Source organism: Saccopteryx bilineata, chromosome 2 (genome assembly GCF_036850765.1).
Source record: "Saccopteryx bilineata isolate mSacBil1 chromosome 2, mSacBil1_pri_phased_curated, whole genome shotgun sequence".
Taxonomy (NCBI): domain Eukaryota; kingdom Metazoa; phylum Chordata; class Mammalia; order Chiroptera; family Emballonuridae; genus Saccopteryx; species Saccopteryx bilineata.
Window position 1 is genome coordinate 296,951,841 of NC_089491.1, and position 23,917 is coordinate 296,975,757.

Here is a 23,917-nt window from a genome sequence, read left to right on the forward strand (position 1 = left end):
GTGTGTATCTCTTTCATAGCCTAGAAAACTCTTTGGGGAAAGAGATCTTGTTTTATTCAACTTTGTATCTCTAGCAGCTAACATAGTCCCTAAGCTGGTATATCTGTAAATGCAAGATAAGATGGGGAGATGTTTATAATCATGAATGTTATTATCAATCTCATACCAACTTTTTAGGATTATTAGGAAAAAATATTTTGAGATGCTTTATATTTTTCTATTGTGGCTTCATTTTTGTTTTACAAAGTGACAGAGAGAGAGTCAGAGAGAGGGATAGATAGATAGGGACAGACAGGAACAGGAGAGAGATAAGAAGCATCAATCATTAGTTTTTTGCCGTTTGTTGATTGCTTTTTCATATGTGCCTTGACTATGGGTCTGCAGCAGACTGAGTAACTCCTTGCTCGAGCCAGCAACCTTGGGTCCAAGCTGGTGAGCCTTGCTCAAACCAGATGAGCCCGCGCTTAAGCTGGCGACCTCAGGGTCTCGAACCTGGATTCTCTGCATCCCTGTCCGACGCTCTATCCACTGTACTGCTGCCCGGTCAGGCCTTCTATTGTGGCTTCTTATTCAGGCTGTCATAATTCCTTTGCACTTAACCTTTATTTCTACTCCCTAAAAAATAAGGAAATGAGTACAGGGACAAGGTTAAATACTTTTATACTACTAACAACCAAAATAATTAAGACTTAATATAATTTGAAGCCAGGTCTGGGTTTCAATTTCAGTGTGTCACTTACTGGTTATGTGAGACTGAAGGCAAATTACTTAATCTCCCCAAGCCTCAGTTTCCTCATCTTTAAAATGGAAATAACAGTGCATAATTCATTATTTTAAAGATTAAGTGAGAATGTGTGGAAAGTACCTGATGCACTTAGACATTGAAATAGTTACTGTTGTAATTCCTGAATTGATACTGATTTTGATTTCAGTTTCCAGGAATATGGGTCCACTGGAGCAGCACATGCTGATAGTGAATATGAGAGAAGAATGATGTCCGTATATAATCACGTCTTGGAGGAGGTGGAATCACTCAGTCGGAAATATACCCCTGTTTCTTATATGGCAAGTGACATTTGTTTGTTGAGTTTTTTTTCTGTGCAGGTAGGTTTTTTCTGGGTTTGTTTATTTTTTTAATACCAATCTTTGGCATTTACTGTGTGACTTCAACAAATTAGCCTCTGTGTGCCTGTTTTGTAACAAGGTTAGTATAGTAAGTACCTCACAGCATTGTTATGAGGGTAAAATGAGAGGATGGTCCAGGAGAGCACTTAGCACTTCTGTAGTTGCTACAAAGTCACATTAACATGTCAAATCTGTTCTATCAGAATGCAGATAAAACTTCTTTTTTAACAAGTTAATTGAGATTGCTATTGTTCCCAACTCTGGTTATACATTAGAATCACTTTGGAAGCTTTTTAAAAAATACATCTGGCCCTGACTATTTGGCTCAGTGGTAGAAATGTCAGCCCAACATGTGTAAGTCCTGGTTCAATTCCCGGTCAAGGCATACAGAAGAAGCAACCATCTTCTTCTCTTCCTCTGTCCCCCTCCCCTTCTCTCTTTCTGGCCTCTCCTCTCCCCCCTCCAGCAGCCATGACTAGACTGTTTCGAGCACCTTGGTCCCAGGCTCTGATGATGGCTCCTTGGAGCCTTTGCCTCAGGCACTAAAAATAGCTAGGTTGCAAGCACCAGCCTCAGATGGGTAGAGCATCAGCCCCAGACAGGGGTTGCTGGGTGGATCCCAGTCAGGGCGCACATGGGAATCTGTCTCTCTATTTCCCGTTTTCTCACTTAAAAGTAAAAAAGAAATACATCCGTCTCCAGGCCCCACACCAGACCAATGAACTGTGTTTGTGTGCAGTTGAGGCCCAGGCGTTAGTATTTTTAAAAGCTCCCAGCTGATTCTGTCATGCCACCAGGGTTGAGAACACTGGCCAATTGAAACAGGAAGAACTGGGCTTGTTATCTGATAGCCAGTAAATCAGTTCGTGTGAGGTGATGCCATTGACATCTTTTAGCATACTTGCCCACCTTTCGCCTGCCAAATCTCTGCTGCCTTTGGCACTGCTGAGCACTCATTCTTTATTCAGGTTTGTCCCTGACTTCCCAGTCCCAGGACAGATGGACACACTCTCACCCAGATTTTTTCCTCCGTGTCTGGCCAGTCTCCAGTGTCTTAGTCAGCCCAGACTCCTGTAACAGAATACTGTAGTCTTGGTGGCTTAAACAATGGACATTTATTTCTCACAGTCTTGGAAGTGGGCAAGTCCAGGATCACTTTTTTTTTTTAACAAGTGAACTGGTGCAAGCCAGTTCGGTTTCTGGTGGCCCTTTTGCTGGCTTGCAGACTGCCTCTTTTTCACTGTGTCCTCACATGTTGTGTAGAGCTCTGGTCTCTTTCTGTTAAAGGACACTGATTCTATCATGAGGGGCTTATCCTCATGACCTCATCTAAACCTAGTCACCTTCCAGAGGCCCCACCTCCAAACACCACCACATTGGCAGTGAGGGCTTCACCACGTGAATTTGGAGAAGACACATACGTTCCGTCTGTAGCACCCTGCCTTTGAAATGGACTCCTCAGAGAGTTTCTCGAGCCCCACCCACACATTAGATGCTGGTGTTCCCTGCAGCTCTCTTCTGGTTTCTGTCTTCTCGTTCTGTACTCTCACCATTTGTCATGTATTTTAGAAGAAATCGGCAAGATGTGTTGGTAAAAGTTAGAGTCTAAGGACACATACTTTCTTTGGCATCTATACTGCTCACAGAAACTAGGGGATATTTTATCACTTCATATTCATTTTGAAACGTCTCCTAATTTTTGTGAGCGGTATAGCTTTCCACATAAGCTCATCAGTACATACTTTTTGAACTGAACTGACCCTGAGATTGGTTGCTAAGGGAGATTATAAAAATTATCCTTGAAATAAACACACACATCTGTGTGAGACATTGGTTAAATTATTTTCATGTTCCCTCTAAGCTGCACCCAGACAGCAACTTGAGTTGCATGGAGTTGAATCCAGTGAACATAATGGAAAGAAAGGGAAGTTTCTGATCAGTAGGGGACACAGTCCAGAGAAAGGAGTCCTTGGTTCAGATTCCCCCTCTGCCTAAATCACAGCAGGCCTGTGATTTTAGGCAAATTACTAACATCCTTTTCTATTTTATGGAATACCTGATAGAGTCACTGTGAAGTTGAAATGAAATAATGTGTATTGCTTGGCAAGTAAGGAGTGGTGGCTGATAAATGTTAATCCTCTTTTTCTCTCGACGTTGTATTTTATGGATTTGATATCTGAGCCCCAAATTCAGTTCTACAAATATTTATTGGATTTTAGGAATAGAAAAATAGCAAAGACACAATACCTTCCTTCGAGTTGTCTGTAGTCTAATAAGAAAGAAAGGTTTTGTGAACAAACCCAACACAGTATATGTATATGTGCAGAAACAGAGCTCTGCCCTAGGTGAAGATGCAGCACGAAAGAGAAAGTAATGCATGTCAAGGGATAGGCCAAGCGTGGCAGTAAGTCAGCTGGCCTTGCATATGGGTTTTCCAGGCAGGTAAGGAGGGTAGAGAATTTCAAGCAGAGGACATGTTCGAAAGCAGAGGTATGAAATAGCACAGTGTCTTCTCAGAACAGTTTGTTGTTGCAGCAGAATGGACAGGCTGGGGACTAGAGAGGTAGGCAGAGGCCAGATGACAAAAGGCTTTGAACACAGTATTAGGGAGTTTGGACTTTATCCTATAGGCATGGGGGTGTTTTTTAGGAATTTTTAATGGGTAGAGGAGAGAACTGGTTAAGATTGTATATTACTGCCTGACCAGATGGTGGCACAATGGATAGAGTGTTGGACTGGGACATGGAGGACCCAGGTTTGAAGCCCCGAGGTTGCCGACTTGAGCACAGCCTCACCAGCTTGAGCGCAGGCTTGCCGGCTTGAGTGTTGGATCGTAGACATGACCCCATGGTCACTGGCTTGAGCCCAAAGGTCACTGACTTGAAGCCTAGGTGGCTGGCTTGAGCCCAAGGTCTCTGGCTTGAGCAAGGGGTCACTCACTCTGCTGTAGCCCCCCAGTCAAGGCACATATGAGAAATCAATCAGTGAACAAGTAATCAAGGGACAATGAAGATGCTGCAATGAAGAATTGATGCTTCTCATCTCTCTCCCTTCCTGTCTGTCTGTCTCTATCTGTCCCTCTCTCTGACTCTCTCTGTCTCTGTCACAAAAAAAAAAGATTGTACATTATTGTTATCTAGGCACAGAATAGGTAATGGCTTGGAGGGCGTGGAATTGGAGGAAAGGAGTGGTTACAAGCCTTCTGTCATAATCCAAGGCAAGGGCAGCAGGAATGAGAAGACAGATACATAAGATACTTAGGGGCATTATTTTCAGGGCTCATTTTTTAATATTATTTTTTTAATGTGAGAGGATGGAGATATGGCCTGCAGGTTTCTGGTTACCAAGTATGCAGGTTGATCCTTTACTGAGAGAATACAGAGGGATGGTGGAAGAAGATGAAGGTTTCATTTTTAAACATGTGGCTGTGTTATAGACAGTTGGCTAACAGGTCTGGTGTTGGAAGGAGACGGGCTGGTATGCATGTAAGGTCATTATGATTGTTGAGGTTCTTCAGGTCATGAGAGTAGAGAAAAATGCCTATTAGGAACATATAGAGTGAGAAGAGAAAATGACTAAGGAGAGTGTCAACATTAGGAAGAAACGAAGGAAGAGAAGCTTAGGAAAGAAGATGCAGAGGGGAAGAGTCAGAAAAAGTGAGGTCAGGGACCATAAGTGGAATTCCTTGGCAGGAGAGTATTATCACCTCCCACAGTATTGTCAAAAGATACAAAGGTTGGAAAGTATTGGATTTGGCAGTAAAGAGAGTATTGTAGATTTGTAGATGCACTAGTCTTTCTGCTGGGTTAGGAACCATGATGCGAGATTTCATGTCTCCATGCTGTAACTTTAATAGCTAATTGCTACTAACACACTGGGGAGGTGTGCCCAGGGGGCTGGTGGCCTCAGAGGCAGTCCTGGTTCCCCAGTGGGGAACTGCAAGATCTTCATTCATTCTTTTAAAAGGGAGAACAGTGCCTCCCTCCCCCCCCCCAACAGCCTACGCTCACTTAGGGCCCTCTAAGTCCTGAGGTCACTTGGGGTCCTCTAAGTCTGTCCTTTAAGGATATTTCTCTTTCTAGCACTATTGCAGCATCAGAGATTCCACCACAAGTAGGACATCCCTGCTCGTTCTCCCCGGAGTCTTTGTTGCAGGAAGATGAATAGTGCTGTTTGAGAAGTTAAACTTGAAAGAATAGACCAAAATCTTTAAATCTGTGTTGTGATTCTCTCAAGTAATAGATCTGACATTTGTATTACTACTAGTCCGCTGGGCACAAAATAGTCAATAGCCTGCAACCAGCAAGGAGTGGATTCTTCTGGTTGGGCCCAGCCTTACTGCCCAACTTTTAAAATGTTTGCAGCATAGACAACTAGGTAAGTGACAGTCTACTTGAAAGCAGAGCTTAGTGGGACAGACAGCATACTGTATATAGTGGAGTGGTTTTAAACCTGTGGTACTTGGGGTGGGGGGGCACCGAGAGGGGAGTAGACTGAGGAGGGGATGGTAGACCAAGAAGGAATTGTTGTGTGCACCCAAAGTTGAAGTGTTCTGATAGTGCTGCAACTTTTTTCTTATTGTTTGCAAGTTATTGGTGGAACAGAATAAAAATCACTGAACTAAGTAAGGATCAGGCATCCTGGGTTCTACTTCCAGCTTGTTTCATTTCCTATCTAGGTGACCCATGTCATCATCGAAATTGGGGTGATCTTTAAAATAGCTGATGGTTTCATGGGGTATACTTACCTCCACACCCATCAATGTGTACATGAAATATGTACAGCTTTTTGTATGTCATTGTCTATCAGTAGAGTGGTTTTAAATAAAATAAGTAAATAATTTTAACTTAAATTCTGGTTCTTTGATCGTTTTCACTAGACTCAAAGGATTTACTATAGTGTTACTCTGCAGTAAGTGCTGGGGTTTTCAAAATTCACTTAAGTTTGTGAAATAGATATTAGAAATAAGATACTTTATTAAAGTTTTAAAATTTCATAGAGTTGGACTAATATAGTCATTCTTACTCTGAATTTTAGTAAGTTTCAATATTGCTCACAGTCTGGGACCTCAGGGTCAGGGAAGCCGCCCGGTGGAGAGGGGTTGACACAGTGAGGAAACTCAAAGCCCAAGTTCCACTGGGGATTGGGTGGCAGCCCCCAGATGTCAGTAGACTGCTGCGGCTCCTTTTATACTCTTTTCATACTTTGTCATACTTGATCAAACTGATAGTTACTCTGTATTTTATTGTCATACTGTGTATACTAGCTTCAAGCTCTGTAGAAATGCAAACTTTGTATTGTGCTTAGGCTTGATCAATGTGGGGTTTCTTCCTTCTGTCATTTACTTTTTACTGAAGGTACTACTTCAAAAATAAAATAAAATCTGTAGGTGTACTCATAACATGAACGATGTGGCAAATGTTCACAATTCCTTTACGACTATTTCCTGACTGATGGTATTATTATTGATTTGGTAGTAATTATATGAGCATTTGTAATTTTTAAACTTCTTCCTGAAAGTACGATTTGTTGATGAAATTCAGAAATTGATTTTTGCTTGGTTCACTTTCTTTCCCCCCAGCATACAGCGTGCCTCTGCAACGCCATCATTGCTTTGCTGAAAGTCCCTCTGTCTTTTCAGAGGTATTTCTTCCAGAAACTGCAGTCCACCAGCATTAAGGTAACATAGCAAGGATGCTAAGGTTAATAGAGACTAAAAACCTAGTTATCTACCACAGGTGAAGTGGGACGTAGCTCTGCTTCAGGACCTTACCTTTGGTTTTGGTCAAACTTAGGCTCTTTAGCTGAAAGCCTTTCTTTTCTTTACCAACTGATTTGGTAAAGGGAATGGGTGCCTGGCAATAGCGGGTGCGGTAAGACAGGTGTTTGGGTTTCTGGAGCCCTGCGCCTTGGCTCCCCACTCCGAGAAGATGTTGAGTGCTTTCATCACGACAGTCACAGGGGTCATGCGCTGAGTCCACCTCTGATCAGTCTATTCAGACCCAGCTTCAAATGAAACAGGTCCAGTCAGACATCACCAGTTCTACCTCCAGAGCACTTTTGTCTTTGAATAACAGGTTTCGAGGAGCTGACCAAAGAACAGAAGTAGTATTTTAAAATATATATTTAAGCTACTCAAAATTCAAGAGGTATTTTTGATTCAAGGAATGGAATAGTTGGGAAAGGGGGAAATTGTCACTTCTGCGAGATTTCCTGGGAGTATCTCTGTCTGTAAATGTTTCGTGCATTTTGGCATTTATCCAAACACTTTTTTTTTTGCAAATAACAAAGCAGGCCTATTTCAAATGATCTGCATAATAAGAAAAATTGGTTATCAAGAGAAGAAGTCCTAAGGTAGCAGGTCTCCAGAGTTGGTTAGTTCAGTGGTTCACCGTTACCAAAAAGACCCAGCCAATTTCTTCCATCCTTTTATTTAGCAAAACTTGAGCTTTCTGTTGTTGAGGTGGATTTGGGGTTTTAAATATGTTTTTAAAGAAAAGCTACTCTAATGAGAGGTTAAAAATGTCATTTGGTTCATTTGTGCAAATTGACTTTTATACCACAGTGACTTGGTTATGTATGTAATCCTAGAATTTTAATTTCATTTGCATTTGAATTTAGTCAATTTAAAATTACCTAATACCAAAGAGACAGCTGCTAGACATGAAAATTTACATAGTGTATTTCCCTACTGGACTGGGTTCATTGTCAGAGAATGCCCCACCCCCCTCACCAGCCCTCCAAGAAGTGGCTGTTTAAAAGGAGGCATTAGGGATTAAGAACCCTTGAATTTAAAAGTACATCTGTCTGGTCCCAGCATAGTCGAGTTGTGGAGATGGTGGTGGTGAGTGTGTGTGTGTGTGTGTGTGTGTGTGTGATGTTTTAACCCATACCCAGCGGTTAGCACAGACCTATTCATGGGAAGGCAGCTCGGTCTTGGGCGTTAGGTTTATTCTGATGTCCTATTCCAGCTTGCTCTGTCACCGTCCCCCCGGAACCCTACGGAGCCCATCGCAGTCCAGAATAACCAGCAGCTGGCGCTAAAGGTGGAGGGAGTGGTTCAGCACGGGTCTAAACCAGGACTCTTCCGCAAAATTCAGTCTGTCTGTTTGAATGTTTCTTCCACACTGCAGAGTAAATCTGGACAAGACTACAAGGTAATTGAAAAAAAAAAAAAAGCAGAATTGTGATGCAATGTGGTCAACTCATTGATGGAAGTTTTCTAGTGTTTTTCATGGTTTAAGCAGATTGCAGTTCTAGGTCCCCAGGGATCAGCTGGACAGGGGCTAAATCACATATTGGGGTTTGAGAGACTGCCTGAACTGTTTGATAGACCAAACATCCAGGGAAACGGAGATCAAACTGTGAGTGTTATTACTGTTAGAGTCAGGGAGAAAACCTAGCTCAGGTGCCTGACAGCAAGGACTTGAGCCTGGTACCTCTGACTTGAATTTTCCCACCCAGCCTCAGCCAGTGCACACAACACCTGCCCCATAAAACTGAGGACAGGGAGGAGCACTGGAGCCCAGAGAAGGGAAAGAGAACACGCTTAGCTCCGTGCCCAGTTTCCACCCTGAAACTTCACAGTCAGTGGTGTTCACCACCCACCCTGGAAACCAGTGCTGTTCATCAAATGAAAGGTCCTTCACATGGAGGGAAACATCAGGAGTGGGCAATATGTGTCTCTCTAGTCCTCCTGCCCCCAAAAGAACACATTTATTTATTTTTCTCTATTTTAAGTAAATTTTAGCATTAAAATAAAGTATATATAGCATTGACATAAATGGTCAGAAAAGTAAAATCTATCCTTACGCGTATAATCCTAGGAATTCGGTGTTTTGAGAATTTGAGAACCTCTTTCCACATCTATGGTGGTTTATTCACAGTAAATGGAGCAAGGGGTCAAGTACACAGTTGTAGGAAGAGTTGTTCAAATGCTCAAATTGCTTGTGTCCAGGTATTGTGGGCATGTTTGAACTGAGGTTCATAGCAAGGAAAGGGGACCAGTAAAGAGGGAAGGAGAGCATTTTCTTCTTTTCTTGGTTTTAGGCTAAAAAAGCCTGTGGGAGGTTGGTTTAAATCGTCATCGCTCTCTTTACTTTGACATCTCTCTGTTTCTGGCTCTTTCTACCCAGTCTGGTCGGGCCTAGCCTTCACTCTCTTCTCTTGCTCTCTTTTGGTTTTCATGACTCTAAGCATGGTGCCTTATGTAGCCACTCACTAGATAGTTGGTGACTGAAGAAAAAAATAATTTGCTGTATTTAGAGTACAAGTATTATGTTTGGGTGCTCTCTGTTGTCACAGAAGACCGTGGTGAGAACTTCCATAGTTCACAGCAGCTCTCTCCTGGCTTTGAGTTTGAAAGGACAGGGACTACAGTTTTCTTTGTTCCTTATGTATAATGAGTTCTTCTATTAAGAAAAAAACATTCAAACTGAGAAGTACTGGTCTTCTGCTTGCTGACTTACCTCTTGAGAGGCATTGACTAAGACCAGGAAGCTGATATAATAAGCCATGTTGTACGTGATTGCTTTGTAATTAATGTTACTTGCAGTGAGTTTACAACTGAAAACCCATTGAGACTCTCACCCATTGAGAGTCATCAGGTCCTTTTCTGGTCCTTCTAAGAAAGTCCTTGTTTGCTATTCTTTAAGAAAATAAAAACCCTACAAAAGTTGAATGTGCAAACAAACAAAACTATAAATAATTCCAAGATCTTGACTTGATTGGTGACTATTTTATTACTGTTACAGGGAAATGACTAAAAAAGCTGACCTCATTATAACTGCTCATTGAGACAAAGCTTCAGGGCATGTTTCTGTAATTAATTATGCAACAGAAACAGACATAAACATAGAGGAATCCAGTCAGATGCTCACTAAGAGTACCTTTATATGCATTCTCAGAAAAAGTGTCTCTGATATACTTCATCTTGGGTAGACATAGAGGTTCACCAGCAGGTGTTATTCTGTTCTTTGAAGGACAACATCATGAGTGTCTGTCTAGCTAAATAAATGAATAAGCCCATAAATCTGTGTTTTACAATATATTGTACTGCCAATCTGAACAAGATACTTATATGAGTGAGGTACCAGTTCTGAAGTTAATTTAATTCTAAAATTAATACTAAAGGAGAGAGGAATCACTGTATTACATAAGAAATATCAAATCAGACTAGCCAGGAGGAAAAACACCTAACTTATATATACTTAGTATTATGTTCCTTTTCAGTCTCTTATATACTACCCACAATATTAGGGGATATTTCACAATGAATATGAAGCTATAAAATATCCCCTAATTTTTGTGAGCAGTATATTTTAAATTCCCTGAAATGGGTGGTTGCATCCTATTTCTTCAGAATGTCTCTTCACACTCTAAAGAAAGATGGGAATTGGAGTTGGGGTCAGGGAAGCAGGTGTAGGGCAGGACAAATTTCTCTTCTACCCTCTGAGGCCTAAGGGGAACGGACAGGAAGACAGAGTAGCAGGAGAAAAGCACACAAGGGTTATTGGACTTGATATATACGTGAGAATCTTCACAAGAGAGTACAGACTCGAAGAAGTGACCAGAACAGAAGGCTTATCTACCTTTAGACACAGAAATGTTCATGACAAAATGACAAGACAAAGGGATTTGGGCTTGGGACAGTAAATCGGGAGCAAGTGACTAGGAGATCTGTTGGGACAGTGGGCGAGACTAGATTAGTGGCAAAGAGGGGTTGAAAACAAGTAGGTTTGTATAAAAACAAAGAAACCAAAATAAGTAGGTTTACTTGTACAGGTCCACTTCAGCATCGATGCCCAGTCTCCGGTGAGAACGACACTCTTCTCTTCTTGGCAGAGGGAGGCTGCATTTCTTGTAGGAATTTTAAGGGCCTGTTTTAGGTAACGGGGCGGGTGAGAGTGCCCTTCCTGCATCTGTTGTTTCTCTAGTGCCTTTCGCTCAAAATATTCAGGATGCCAAAGCAGCATGTTCTGGCGTGGCACGTCCCGAACTCCTTCACCGGGACGGGGGCAGTATATGAAGAGGTTGAGAAAGGCTCGGGAGCTGGTTCAACAAGGAGCGTGAGGAGGCAGATCACTCCATAACGACGAGTGTAGGCTCTGCAGTCAGCCTGCCTCCGTTCAGAGACCAGCTCCACCGCTCATGAGCTGTGTGACCCGGGAGGAATTGCTCTCTGCCTCAGTTTTCTCATCTGTAATGCAAGGATAATAATCGTACCTACCTCTTGGTTGTTTGTATGGATTCAATAAGCACTTAGGCAGGGCCTAGCTCACAGTAAGCCCTCAATAAATGGTAGCTATTGTTGTTATTTAACAATTCTTTTATTCCAGATACCCATTGACAATATGACCAACGAGATGGAGCAGAGGGTTGAGCCTCATAATGATTACTTTAGTACTCAGTTTCTGTTGAACTTTGCTATCCTTGGAACACACAACATCACAGTGGAATCTTCGGTGAAAGACGCCAACGGTATCGTATGGAAGACTGGGCCCAGAACGACCATCTTTGTCAAGTCCCTGGAAGACCCTTATTCCCAGCAGATCCGCCTGCAACAGCAGCAAGCCCAGCAACCGTTACAACAGCAGCAACAACGGAATGCCTACACGCGATTTTAACCACGTGACAGTGCACAGCAGACTTTACAGGGATTGAGTAAATGGGCAGAAATACTTTGCTTTTTCATATAGATGAAGAGATGACCGCTAATAATGTGGAGTCCATGTACTCATTGGTTTCTGTAATGTTAATATTATGGGGGGAAAAATAGGCTTTGTTTTCCTTTTAAAATTTCATTTGAGAAAAATTGAGTTCCTAACCAGAATTATTTTTTTTGCTTTTCTTTTAGCCAGGTTCTCCTCTTTAACATTTTCTTTTTCTTTTTCTTTTTTTTTATTCTTTTTACTGTTGCTGACACTTTTTCTTTTATGTCACATATTGAGGTCTTTGAATTAGTGAATTTGACTGCTTCTCTATCAAAATCCATCACTTGCCGCCTGCCACGGACCCCTGGCTCTGCGCTAAGCCATGGGACGCTCTGACCAGTCAGCACAGTGTTCACCCATGGTGGCAGAAACTGCGTCCTCCCATCAGTGGACTTGAAATTGTCTCCTGAAACATCCAGGCTTCTGGGTTATGAGAGCAGGCGGTCTAGCAGAATTGAAACATCCTGCTATATTATTTCAATGACTTCCCAATCTGTTCTGTGCTAAAGCAATTTTAATTTATTGTTTTAGTATTTAATTGACCCAAAGAGCAGCTGACAATTACATAGAAAGATGGGGGTTGAATAATTTTTTTTTCCTAATATGTGTGTGATTGTATAGGCTTTTTACATTGTTTCTAAGAGTGAAAAAAAAATCACTCGAATTTATTATTTTAATGTTTTAAGGTAGAAGGGCAAATCTATGGTTGGTTTAGTCTCTTCCTGGAAAGTTATGTAATGTTGGACTTGATTGTCTAGCAAGAACTGCCTCTTTATAACACAACCTCAGTTAGTTGGGATGCTCAGGGAATAGAAGTTTTCTGGTTAGCCAGAAAACCCCTTTTTTCTATTACAGTACTGGTTGAAACCATTGTAAAATCTAATAATAATATACAATCTTGTCATAACACAGTATAATAGATATAATTTAACTTATTTCTTGACTTGGGATCATTCAATTCTTCGGGATCATGATTGCTAAACATCAGGGATCACAACATGGCAGGTGTTGATGTGAGTGAGCAGTTGGGCTTGAAGCAGCTTCTAAAATGAAGCAGGCACATTCCTTGGAAATTTCTTTTTAAAAATAAATCTCTTAATTTCTTTGCTTGTGTTTTGCCTTTTTTCTCTTTAAAGTTGACATTGGCTCGAAGGAGGGATAGAGTTTAAAGGAAAAAATTAGGCACTTCTTCTTCTTGTCATATGGCTTTTGCAGGTGAGAAGTGATTGGCAACACGGGCCCCTCTATGGTCACTTGTCTTCATGAGCTATTGTTGCAGCACAACACATTTCACTGCTAACAGCCAGAACATTGTCACAAAACATGTAAATCTGCAGTGGCCACTATAGATGACATTTGTTTAGACGCAGCCTAGTTTTGCCCAGTGCATGATGTGCAGAGTCGTGACAGTGTCTGGGAGCATAACTTTAGGAAGAATTGCTGAGTGGTGTGTAGGGTGCCTTGCCCTGATACCAGTAAAGCTGATTCAGAAAGGAGAGAAAGAAGTTCTGCTTTGGGCCCTGATGAGTAAGCTCTGGGACCTGGGGCAAATTCCTTCATCTTTGTAGACTTTGATTTCTTTGTAAAATGACTGAATTAGACTGGGTCACTTGACTCTAGTCGAGAGTTTTGTTATCAGGTGACTGGAAGACTAAAGGCAAAAAAAGAAAAGTTCTAAAATTGGGGAACCCTCCCCTTCTTTTTCATTCAATAGCTATTTTCAGAAGAAAATTTTACAAGTTGATTTCAGATTTATGGTACTGTTTCAAGGCAGAATTCTCTAGAAAAGAAGTAAATCTTGAGAAGATAAGTTTTTGATAGCTCTACTTATAAACTCTTTGACTTGGTGTACTGCAAGACCCCTGGTACAAACTTGGAAAGGAATTATGAAAATAAAAACATCCAAATAGTTCAGTGTATGAAAATAACTGTAAAGCAAAAGAGACATTTTTCTTTTATTTCTTTTTTTTTTTTTAATTTATGTAGGCCCTGGCCAGTTGGCTCAGTGGTAGAGCATTGGCCTGGCATGTGGAAGTCCTGCGTTTGATTCCTGATCAGGGCACACAAGGGAAGCACCCATCTGCTTCTTCCCCCTTCCCCCTCTCCTTTCTCTCTGTCTCTCTCTTCCCCTCCCACAGCCAAGACAATAGTGGAGCAAAAAGTTGGCCCAGGTGCTGAGGATGGCTCCATGTCCTCCGCCTCAGGTGCTAGAATGGCTCCGGTCGCAACGGAGCAGCTGCCCAGATGGGCAGAGCATTGCCCCCTAGTGGGCTTGCTGGGTGGATCCCAGTCGGGCACATGCAGGAGTCTGTCTGCCTGCCTCCCTGCTTCTCACTTTGGAAAAATACAGAAAAAAATTTATTTAGTTTTTTATTAAGTGAGAGGCAGGGAGGCAGAGACAGACTCCCTCATGAGCCCCAACCAGGATCTACCCAGCAGGCCCCCATAAGGGCAATGCTCTGCCCATCTGGGGCTGCTGCTCTGTTGCTCAGCCACCAAGCTATTTTAGCACCTGAGGTGATGCCACGGAACCATCCTCAGCACCTGGGGTCAAGTTGCTCCAATCAAGCCATGGCTTTGGGAGGAGAAGAGAGAGATCAAGGAGGGGGGATAGAGAAAGTAGATGGTCACTTCTCCCGTGTGCCCTGACTAGGGATTGAACCCAGGACTTCCACACACTGGGCTGATTGATGCTCTACCACTGAGCCAACCGGCCTGGGCCTATTTTATTTCTATATGTCTATTAGATCCAGCATCTGTCTGATAATTGTGTTTGGTACGATATCAATTGCACTTTTAATTTGTGGTGCAGGGAAACTTTATAATTTTAACACTATACAAATGGATGAAAAAGAAATAACCAAGGAATTATGCAGAGAAGAAAAATACATACATGTACTAATGATGAAGTATGTTTGTTCCATGAGGTTAGAAAAGTTAGAAATATGGATAATAAAAGGCACTGGCTGATTGAGTTTTGGAGGACAGGATTTATTTTTCTCAGTATTGGTGACTTTGCAGTATAGCCTGGTGGTCAACAATACGATCCCTGGAGCCACATTGTCACAGTTCAAACCCTAACTAGCTAACTTTGTGACTTTGGACAAGGTACTTATTCTCTCTATGCTTCAGTTTCCTTATTTCTAAAATTAGGAAGCATATTAGTGCTTCATGAGGTAGGTGTAAGAATTAAGTGAATGAATATAGAATTAATATATGTAAAGCACTTAGAACATATCTAGCCCATATATATGTGTTTGCTCTCATTATCCTCACTACTACCTTTCACAGTGTTAGATCAGTTCTTAATCTTAGCATTTTATTTATTCAAAATAAAACTTACCTTTTTCTGCAACTAAACACATTTAAGCTGTCTTCCCTTATATTCAATTTGGGTACATTGAGGAATAACAAATAATGTTGACCTAAACAAAATAGAACTTCTGTCTACAGTGCTATAAATCCTACTTAAAATATTTAAAGACAAACATGCAAAGAAAATTATGAAAATACTTCTAAAGCTGATTGCCTTCAAAGATGATAGCAATAGTATATTAACTATTAAGAAATTAAAGTACTACTATATACAGTTGGAGGGTATGAGTCACTTTTTACATTGAGACATGATTCAAAGAAGAGCAAATCAGCCAAACAAGATCTTCAGATTAGGGTCCCAGAGAATGTCAATTTAAGTTCTATTTATCAGATCACTTGCCATGGATCTTTGATAGGTCACTTGGTCTTCCTGTGCCAGTATCTGCCAACAGTATTGAGGTCGAGATGACCCTGCCACCTGGTACGTAGAGTCCATGCAGCACTGTCCAGTAGAACTTTCTGTGAGAATAGAAATGTTCTAAGTGTGTGCTGTCTAGTACAGCCACTAGTGTGACTGAATCCTTTATGTACTTTGAATTCAGTTAAATTCATATAGTCTCATGTGGCTACTTCCGGTAGAGTTGGACAGTGCGAGAATGAGAAGTGAAGAAATGAGATCCACTATATTCCCTTAGGACTTAGGAAGCTCTGACGTCTGTTTCTGTGTAAGGGATCCACATTGGAATTTGTTGACACACCGGTGGTTTCACATGGAAGAGTGTGTAGATAAGGTGTTCGGGTTCTGTGTGTTTCTGGTGACACCACACGGTGTCGCCCAACCAAACACCAAGCCTTCTTTCTATAATGTGCATTTGGACTTAGCCTTGATCGGCCACTAACATTGAAAGCGTGATGGGACTGTACTGAGAAGTCAGAAAGTCGGCTGAACTGGCTTAGATTTCCTGCCACTAGCACTCCGGCAGGTCATGGTCTTTCTTTCCATTTCTTGCCCAAGAACACAAAGACCTTTTAACATCATGGGCTGTGTGTTTTATTAGCTTACCTGAAGCTAGTCCATTATCCTACCGTAAAGTACTCCAGAGAACAATTTAATTTTTCATTGTAATTGGGGTTTCATAGAGTAATTTTTTTTTCTAAAATAACATGCCAACACCTGGAGTCATTGGTTTCCACATTCTAATGAAGAATGCTAAATGTAACTTTTTTCAAACCTATATACAATACTAGAGTTACAAAATACTTTCCGGTCGGTACCCTTTCCCTGTCCTTCTGCTCACTTGTTAACGTCTCCCAGAGCAGTTGTCTCCGGCGCAAATTTGTTGTGCAGGTGTCCTCTTCACTTATTATTTAGGTCTGGCTGAAGATGGAAACGTGGTGAGATGAGTTTGGGGATGGTCTTCCTGACAGGTCACGTCTGCAGGTGTAGCTTTTGTTTAGTGATACCTAACGGGCAAACTGAGACTAAGACATATTCTCGTTGTTTCCATGTAATTTTCTTAGTAAAATTATGAAGATAAGATAATATCAAATGAATTTAGAACAATCAGGAAAAGTGAATCTCCACCCAGTATCCTCACATGTCAAGATGAGTTCAAGAAAAACAGATTGTATGCAGAGAAGAAATACTCTGTAGTTCACCTTCTGGTTTTGTCAGGAAATTTTATTTGTGGATTTTGATGAAGCTTATTTATGACTGTGACTCAAAAATATTGAAAATAGAGGACTCGGACAAATAAACTAGGGCTGAATTAGACCGAGGAATTATGAGAAGATGTTAATGCGCGGTTCTCCTGTTAACCGACACCATGGAAGGTGAAAGCAGGCTGTGTTGCCTCATGATCTCCATCCCGCCGTGGGAAGAGTGGAGCTAATGATGCTTTTGTGTCTGTGTCATCTCACCTTGAGGAGATGAGCAAAGTGATGGGGAACTGTTAACACCTGCATTTTCCTTCCCCACCCCCATCCACCAGCAGAGACAGACAGCGTGTGGTCAGGGGTGGGCTCTGAAGTTCTCCCCACGTCACAGGAGACGCAGATGAAAACCTACACTTCAGAGAGCATGAAGAGAGCTTTGTGAAAGCTGTTGACAGAGCACAAAGGATGCCATTTCTGGAATTCTGCTAGGGTCTCTCCTTGTCTGGCACAGTCAGGACAGGCCCTTACGTAATTTGAAAACTGCCCGTCATTCGGCATTTTCTCCTTTTGCAGTACTTGGAATGCAAGTGTGCCTTCCTCCTCAGAGAGCCTCTCTTATAATCAGAGACAGTTGGGTACCTACCACTTGGAAGCCAGAGAGGAACAGAAGAGCATTTGGAAAAAAAGGTACACCCCTAAAGTATAAAATCAATATTTAGCCTTAAGGAGATAGGAGCTTACACTCAAATAGAAGTCTGTCTTGTCTCATGTTGCAGAAGCTACTGCTACTTTTGGTCAGGCTGTTTGATGACATGAACCCCTCAATGTCAAATTTCAAGTTATCAGGGCATTAGGGAGAAATGACTATAATCATAGAATCACTTAAGCGACATCAGATCTATTCTGCTAGTGTTACAGGATTTCCTGGGAAGTTCAAGAGCCTATTAGCCGGGGCTACACTGTCTCAGAGTGGGTGGATCTGGGACCTCCTTGAGGGCCCTTGGCACAGGGGAGAGGGCCTGCGAGTCTGTCCTAAGCACTCCTGCCCCTGCCCCCTCGCCCACGTCGCTGACCAGGAGTAGCTGATGGGAAGTGTTTCCCCTTCATGCTGAGCACTGAAGGTGACAGCTGAGATCACAGGCACTCCAGCTCAGTCAGCAACATTTGTCTGAGCAGGAGTCTGTGAACTCAAGCAGATTCCCCAGACCTATGCCAAAGCCCGGCCAACAAGGACACAAGCAATTTTGAAAACAGGTGACCCTTTATTTATTCAACAAATATTTGTTGAACATGGACAGGGTAACAGGAACTGGGAATACAGTGATGGACAAGCTCCTTGGGCTCTGGGCTCTGCCACTCTGTGCACAAACTACAGTGGGGGGAGGGGCTTTGATTATGCTGAGTGGGCCTGAGCTTGCTCAGCAGGTGGTCGTTTCCTCCTGTGGAAGGGGAAAGGGATGAGCTGGCACAGGTCTATCCAGGTCAGAGCCACTGCCGTTTCCTGTGTGACCCTTCGGAAAAGCTCCCAGCCTGAGCATCTCACCCTTTGGGATCTAACCATCTTCACAGTTCACTAAGTTTATTCTTATATCCAACCTAAACCCCTCACGGTGATCTTAACCTGCTGCAGTTCTGTGTGTTTGAGGGGGATGGCAAGTTTCCCAAAACCCTGGTCTCAGAGAAGCATGCTAATCAGAATGCAGTTTCCCTGACCCCACTGCATCACACTGAAAAATCCTTCTGTCCCTCCAGACCCGGCAAAAACACACATGCTCTCTCATTCCTCCAACCAGACTTGATACTCAGTACTGGTCCCTTTGAGACCCATATCAAATCCATCCTTGTGTATGACCCACTGCCTGACCCTGGGGGTTGGCTTAAACATGGACCAATGGTGGCTGAAGTGACCACAGCCTGTTATGGGAATGAGCAGCTCTCCACAATTCTAGGCTCCACATCAGACCCCTGGCTACTGGGTCTTGGTTTCTTCTCATAGCATTTTTGCGAGCTTTGGTTTTTGTTTTTGTTTTTACAGAGACAGAGAGAGAGTCAGAGAGAGGGATAGATAGGGACAAACAGACAGACAGAAACGGAAAGAAATGAGAAGCATCAATCATTAGTTTTTTGTTTCGACACCTTAGTTGTTCATTGATTGCTTTCCCATATGTGCCTTGACCACGGGCCTTCAGCAGACCGAGTAACCCCTTGCTCGAGCCAGCGACCTTGGGTCCAAGCTGGTGAGCTTTGCTCAAACCAGATGAGCCCGTGCTCAAGCTGGTGACCTCGGGGTCTCGAACCTGGGTCCTCCGCATCCCAGTCCAACGCTCTATCCACTGCGCCACCACCTGGTCAGGCGCCTTGGTTTCTTTATCTGTGAAATGGGGTCAATAACTGCCCTGCTGTGGAGATTAAATGTAACAGTCATGCACAAAGCTTGCTACTTGGCAGGGGCCCACCAAATGTTGGTTGCCTTCTGCCTCTGGTGGCGTGGCCAATGTGGTCCACAGGCCAGGAGAGAAACGGAAAGAAGCCTTAGCCTCATGAAACAGTTATGTCACAGGTCATCTCTGCCTTAAAGAAAAGTAATGCTCCAGGTCACTGGAGGACCTAAAGGGACTAAAATTTCTTAGACTCAGGAGGAATTTATTCTTTCTTTTGGGAGGAGGATGTTAATATCCATCCAGCTTCCCTGGCAACACAGCCTTGAGCCCTGGGAGGAGGGGATAAAAAAAGTGTCACCAGCTCAATGAGCCAATCCAGGCTTCTGTCATTCTTTCTGAGTTATTTAGCAACTGTAGAATAAATGGGCTTATATCCAAGGTTAGTTCTTGCCATCAAATCTATTGGATACAAGCCCCATGATTTAATGGACACTTTCTACCTGACCGGTCAGAACTACTTCCCTACTGAAAGGTTTTGGAGAGTTTGCTATCTCCCCTAAACAGAACACGATGATGAAATTGCAATAAGAAATTTAGGTTGGGCATAAGGAAGAACTTTGTGAACTGTGAAAATAATTAAATACTCAAGGAAGGTAGCATTTGGACTGTGTGAGCTATTCTGCCCAACCACAGAGATGCCTTTGCCAACAGCTTCTCTGGAGGCAGAAGGGTGGACTCTGAGCTCTTGACCCCATTCCATCAGCAGGACGTCATGCAGTGCAGAGTCCCCAGCTGAGGGCTTTGCCTGGGCCTAGGGTGTCTCCCTACTCCCCACCCAGCACATGCTCTCCAGACAGAGGCTCAGGCAGTGCAGCTGCAGATATAAATAACCCCCTCGTGACTCTTTCTGTCCTTAGAGCAGATGCCTCTGGCCATTGCCTAGAATGGGATACAGGGACGGGAAGGGTAGAAGAGATGGGAGGGCTGTCCCTGGGAGGAAGGCCCCCACCCCACCCGCCCCAGGTTTGACAGCTGAGAAAAGAAGGAGAGGGAAGAGGTTATGTTTTCTCTCACCTCCTACGTGTGTGTCTGTGTGTGTTTCTGTGAGATGCGTGTCTAGGCAGGGAGAGGAGCTGTCCCACTTTGGAGGAGAGGGGCTGTTTGTCATGGTGTTTCTCCCCTTCTGCTCCCAATGCCATCATCCTACTTTACAACCTCATCGTTTCTTCCTGGACTCGCCGTCCGCTTCCCGCTTTCCCTGCTGCTGGTCTCTGTCTCCTCTGAGCAATCCTTCCCACTGCTTCCCAGTTCGCCCATCTCGTCTTTTTTTTTTCTCCCCAGCTTTTTATCTTTTTTTTTTTTCCTTCTCTCCCTCTTTTTTCCCCAGGAGTGTAGAACCTCCCAGATCAGTTTGAGGGGCACAGCCCCAGCCCCCAGAGGCAACGCGATCCGCTTGCTGTCAGCACCTCTTAATACTTCTGCTACGACACACAGCAGAAGTATCCTGGGTTTGGATTCTTGGTTCATCTCTCACTTCATCTCAGAGCCTCCACAATGCAGCTGCGGCCTAGCGCCGAGCCCCACCTCCTGCCCCCCTCCCGTGCATGTCCCAGTCAGGTGAAGCTAGCTTCCTGGGCACCCCGTGAGCCCAGTCTGCACGTTCTCACCGTCATGGCTTTGTTCGTGTTTTCCCTCCACCTGAATACTCCTCCCCTTCACTGGAAAACCTGCCCGTCCCTCCGCATCTGATTCTCCAGCCAGCAACAACATAGTGGGATTCCTCCACGGCCTGTATCATACTCGGTCTTACGTGAAGCAGTCAGGCTGCCCGGCCCTCCCGGCCAGCATCAAGGTGGACACGTGGTAGCTAAAGTTACCGTGTCCTCCTGAGGCAAACAGGCAGCTCCCTCCGCGGCCCTACCCTGCCCCAGCCTCTGACTCTCCTTTGGCCTCCAGCCCTGCTTCCCATCCCTGCAGGGGGCAGTCCTGATGGACCTGCCTGCTGACCTGATGTTCATCTCAGAGACCAGAGGTGTCAAGCGAGCTTTCTGCGAGTTCCGAGCTCCACGCAGTGGAAAGAGAGGAGCACAGCCCATAGTACTGCGGAGATCCCGTGTCGATCCAGAGTGCCACTCGGGCTCTGGTCTGAGGTCTGCGGCGGAAGGGCGTGGACCAGTGCCCAGAGCTCAATAAAGTGAAAATAAAAAGACCATTCATCTGTCTCCTTCCTTAGGATCCTCTTCCCTCTCCAGCAGTACGCTCCCCTGGGCAGGATTTAGAGTATGCTGTTGCTTTGAGGGATTGGGTTTCACTTTCCAGCCGGGCTTTTCCCTGTCCATCCCTCTTCCCGCCTTCCCTTTCTCCTGTGCCTTTCTTTATCATGGACTGATTGTACCTGTTATAGGTAAGGCCCTGCAGCAGGCGGAGTCCCTGCCCTCAGGAAGCTTTGGTCAGTGGCTGTCACATATTAGGTGATCAGTGCTCCCCTATGTGCCAAGGACAGCAGAGGTACCAACATCGCCCTGAGGTGAGACTGGGAAGTGCACCGCGTTAGTGTTCTCATTGGCTGAGGAGGGTTCTAAAGTGCTGCCGAAGTCCCTGTCCCGTGGGAGGTGGCGTGGGTAAGAAAGATATCCAGGAAAAGAAAGGCAAGGAGAGAAAGCCAGAGGTGGCCGCTCCAAATCCAGCCCAACTCCAGGGCCAGCTGAAAGTCTCTCACAGCTCAAGTCCAGAGCTCCCAGTCCTGTGTGGGTCAGCTGTTGGAGTGCTGACCAGCCCACGGTTCCTCTCGCCTCCCCACCCCCACCTGCTTTCAGCTATGGCTTTTCCACAAGCTCTAGACCACAGGGCCTCCCTCTGAGTGACTGGACTCATGGACAGGCAACCTTGAAAGTCACCCAAAACCATGATATTTGCAGTATGTATGGTAAAAAAAAAAAAATGGCCAAAGGCTCCTTGGGTGGCCTTTGTGTTCTTACAATGCAGGGAGTTATTCTTGTCTGTGCTTTTCTTTTGGGCGCTCCCCAATGCATGATCCTTCCCTCATCCACAATGCCCCGAGAAGTGGAGGGTTAAAGCAATAATGCAAAGACAAAAACAAAAAACAAAACACACACACACACACACACACACACACAAAACAAGCTCAAGCTTCTCAATGTCCAAAATAAGATATTGAGAATAAAAAGGGACAGAATTTTGCCTATAAAAATAGAACAGAAAGAACAATGGGGTAACCATGGCCACTTTGAACATGTTCTAATTTCCTTCCACACCTCCAGGCCTCTGTATGCACTTGGCCTTGGGTATGACGCCATGCTCTCCTCCCCATAGCTCTGCGTGGCAGGTTCAGCCCATCTCTGAATATTTGCCTAAGTTGAAAGTCCTCCTCTCCAAGTTTTTCTGAAAGCCTGACAGAGCTGGGTGCTGCCCTCACCTTCTGGTCCGCTCTGTATTAAAGCACTCAGCTTCTTGTAACTCCTTGCTTCCATTATCTGCTCCTCTTCCACCTAGGATTGTGAACATCCACAGGGCGGATTAGGAGCTCATCTTTGCACATAGTAGGCAGTCGGTCAAGTAGAATTACTTAATGCAGAATTCCATTTTAAGTGAACTAGGTTTACTTAGTACAGTTTCTCGTCCTAGAAGCTTTAGTCACTGAGCACTGATAATAAATTCAAGAGCTATTGCTCAGCCAGTGCTGGGAATCCCTAGTTCTCAGTCCTCAACTCTTAAGCAGTCCTGCAAGGAGCCCAGCACTCCCTGCTATGCCCTGGGCAGCCTAGCAATATTATAGCCACCGCTGTAGAGATCCACTCCTAGACAGTGGGGTAGCCCAGACCCTGCAACCTTCCAGGAGGAATCAGACCTGGGCTTGGCTTCTTTGTGACCAAGGTGAAGCTTTGTCGTCTCTGTCCCTAGCCTTCAGTTTCGACACTGTCATGTGGTTGTGGGTCCTAATTAGAAAGCTCTTAGAGATTCCTGAAAGGACTGTTATTGTAGAGCTACACAAAGGGCATTATGTCACAGTGGCATAAGAGCACAGCAAACAATGTGAACTAGGAATAATAAGGGCACTTATTCCCAGAAGCACATTGATTTAAACCACAAAAGCTCCTTGGAACAGGGCTCGAGAATTGTAAAAGCCTAAGCAATCAACCGCCCCTGTGGGAGGGGAGCCCATGCCAGGTGGTTGCTGGAGAGTTCGTTCCTTCCTGGTTGGCAGGCCAGTTTTGTCCCTTGGGTAGTCTCACTTTGGAGAAAGTTCCCTGCTCCAATGTCCCCGCCTATTTGCTGGGTTCTGGGGAGAAGACACCATTACTTCTACCTCCTTGCATAAGAAGCAAAGAAATAGCCTTAGCACAGCTCAATTCACTTTTTTATTCTCTGTATGATGAGGAAAGGCCTCCAGGTAATAGAAACTTCATCACCACTTTTGCTTCTAAAATCTGCATAGCAGAAATCTCATCTGGGTCACTCTTTGACCCAGCTGTTTCTATGTCTGGTCAGCAATTTTGGAAAACCACCAGAAGCAATGTGTCTGTGAAAAATAAAGTCACCTTAACAAACAGGTCATCCTAGAGTGGAAAAGTATATCAGAGCATGACTCTGACAGCAGAAAGGGCAGACTCTGCAAAGAAAAGAATGGGATCTGGGATCTCATAAAAATGTAAACCTCCCAAATGACAAAAAACACCACAAACCAAACTATATGATAAAAAGAACATT

General features: G+C 43.9%; 1 protein-coding gene and 1 non-coding gene across 2 annotated transcripts in view; one reads left to right on the top strand and one right to left on the bottom strand.

Moving 5' to 3' along the window:
* The window catches only part of INTS7 (integrator complex subunit 7), a 72,554-nt gene extending 59,610 nt beyond the window's left edge, over nucleotides 1-12,944 (top strand). The window contains exons 17-20 of the mRNA XM_066261417.1: nucleotides 933-1,065; nucleotides 6,707-6,805; nucleotides 8,097-8,282; nucleotides 11,463-12,944. Coding sequence (XP_066117514.1) covers nucleotides 933-1,065; nucleotides 6,707-6,805; nucleotides 8,097-8,282; nucleotides 11,463-11,750 — 706 coding nt within the window. The 3' untranslated portion in view covers nucleotides 11,751-12,944. The remainder of the gene's footprint in view (nucleotides 1-932; nucleotides 1,066-6,706; nucleotides 6,806-8,096; nucleotides 8,283-11,462) is intronic.
* A 7,632-nt stretch (nucleotides 12,945-20,576) lies between these two features.
* Nucleotides 20,577-20,710, bottom strand: LOC136327442 (small nucleolar RNA SNORA68). The gene has a single exon (XR_010729656.1). It is a non-coding gene; the product is annotated as a small nucleolar RNA SNORA68 (small nucleolar RNA).
* Nucleotides 20,711-23,917: the final 3,207 nt, after the last annotated feature.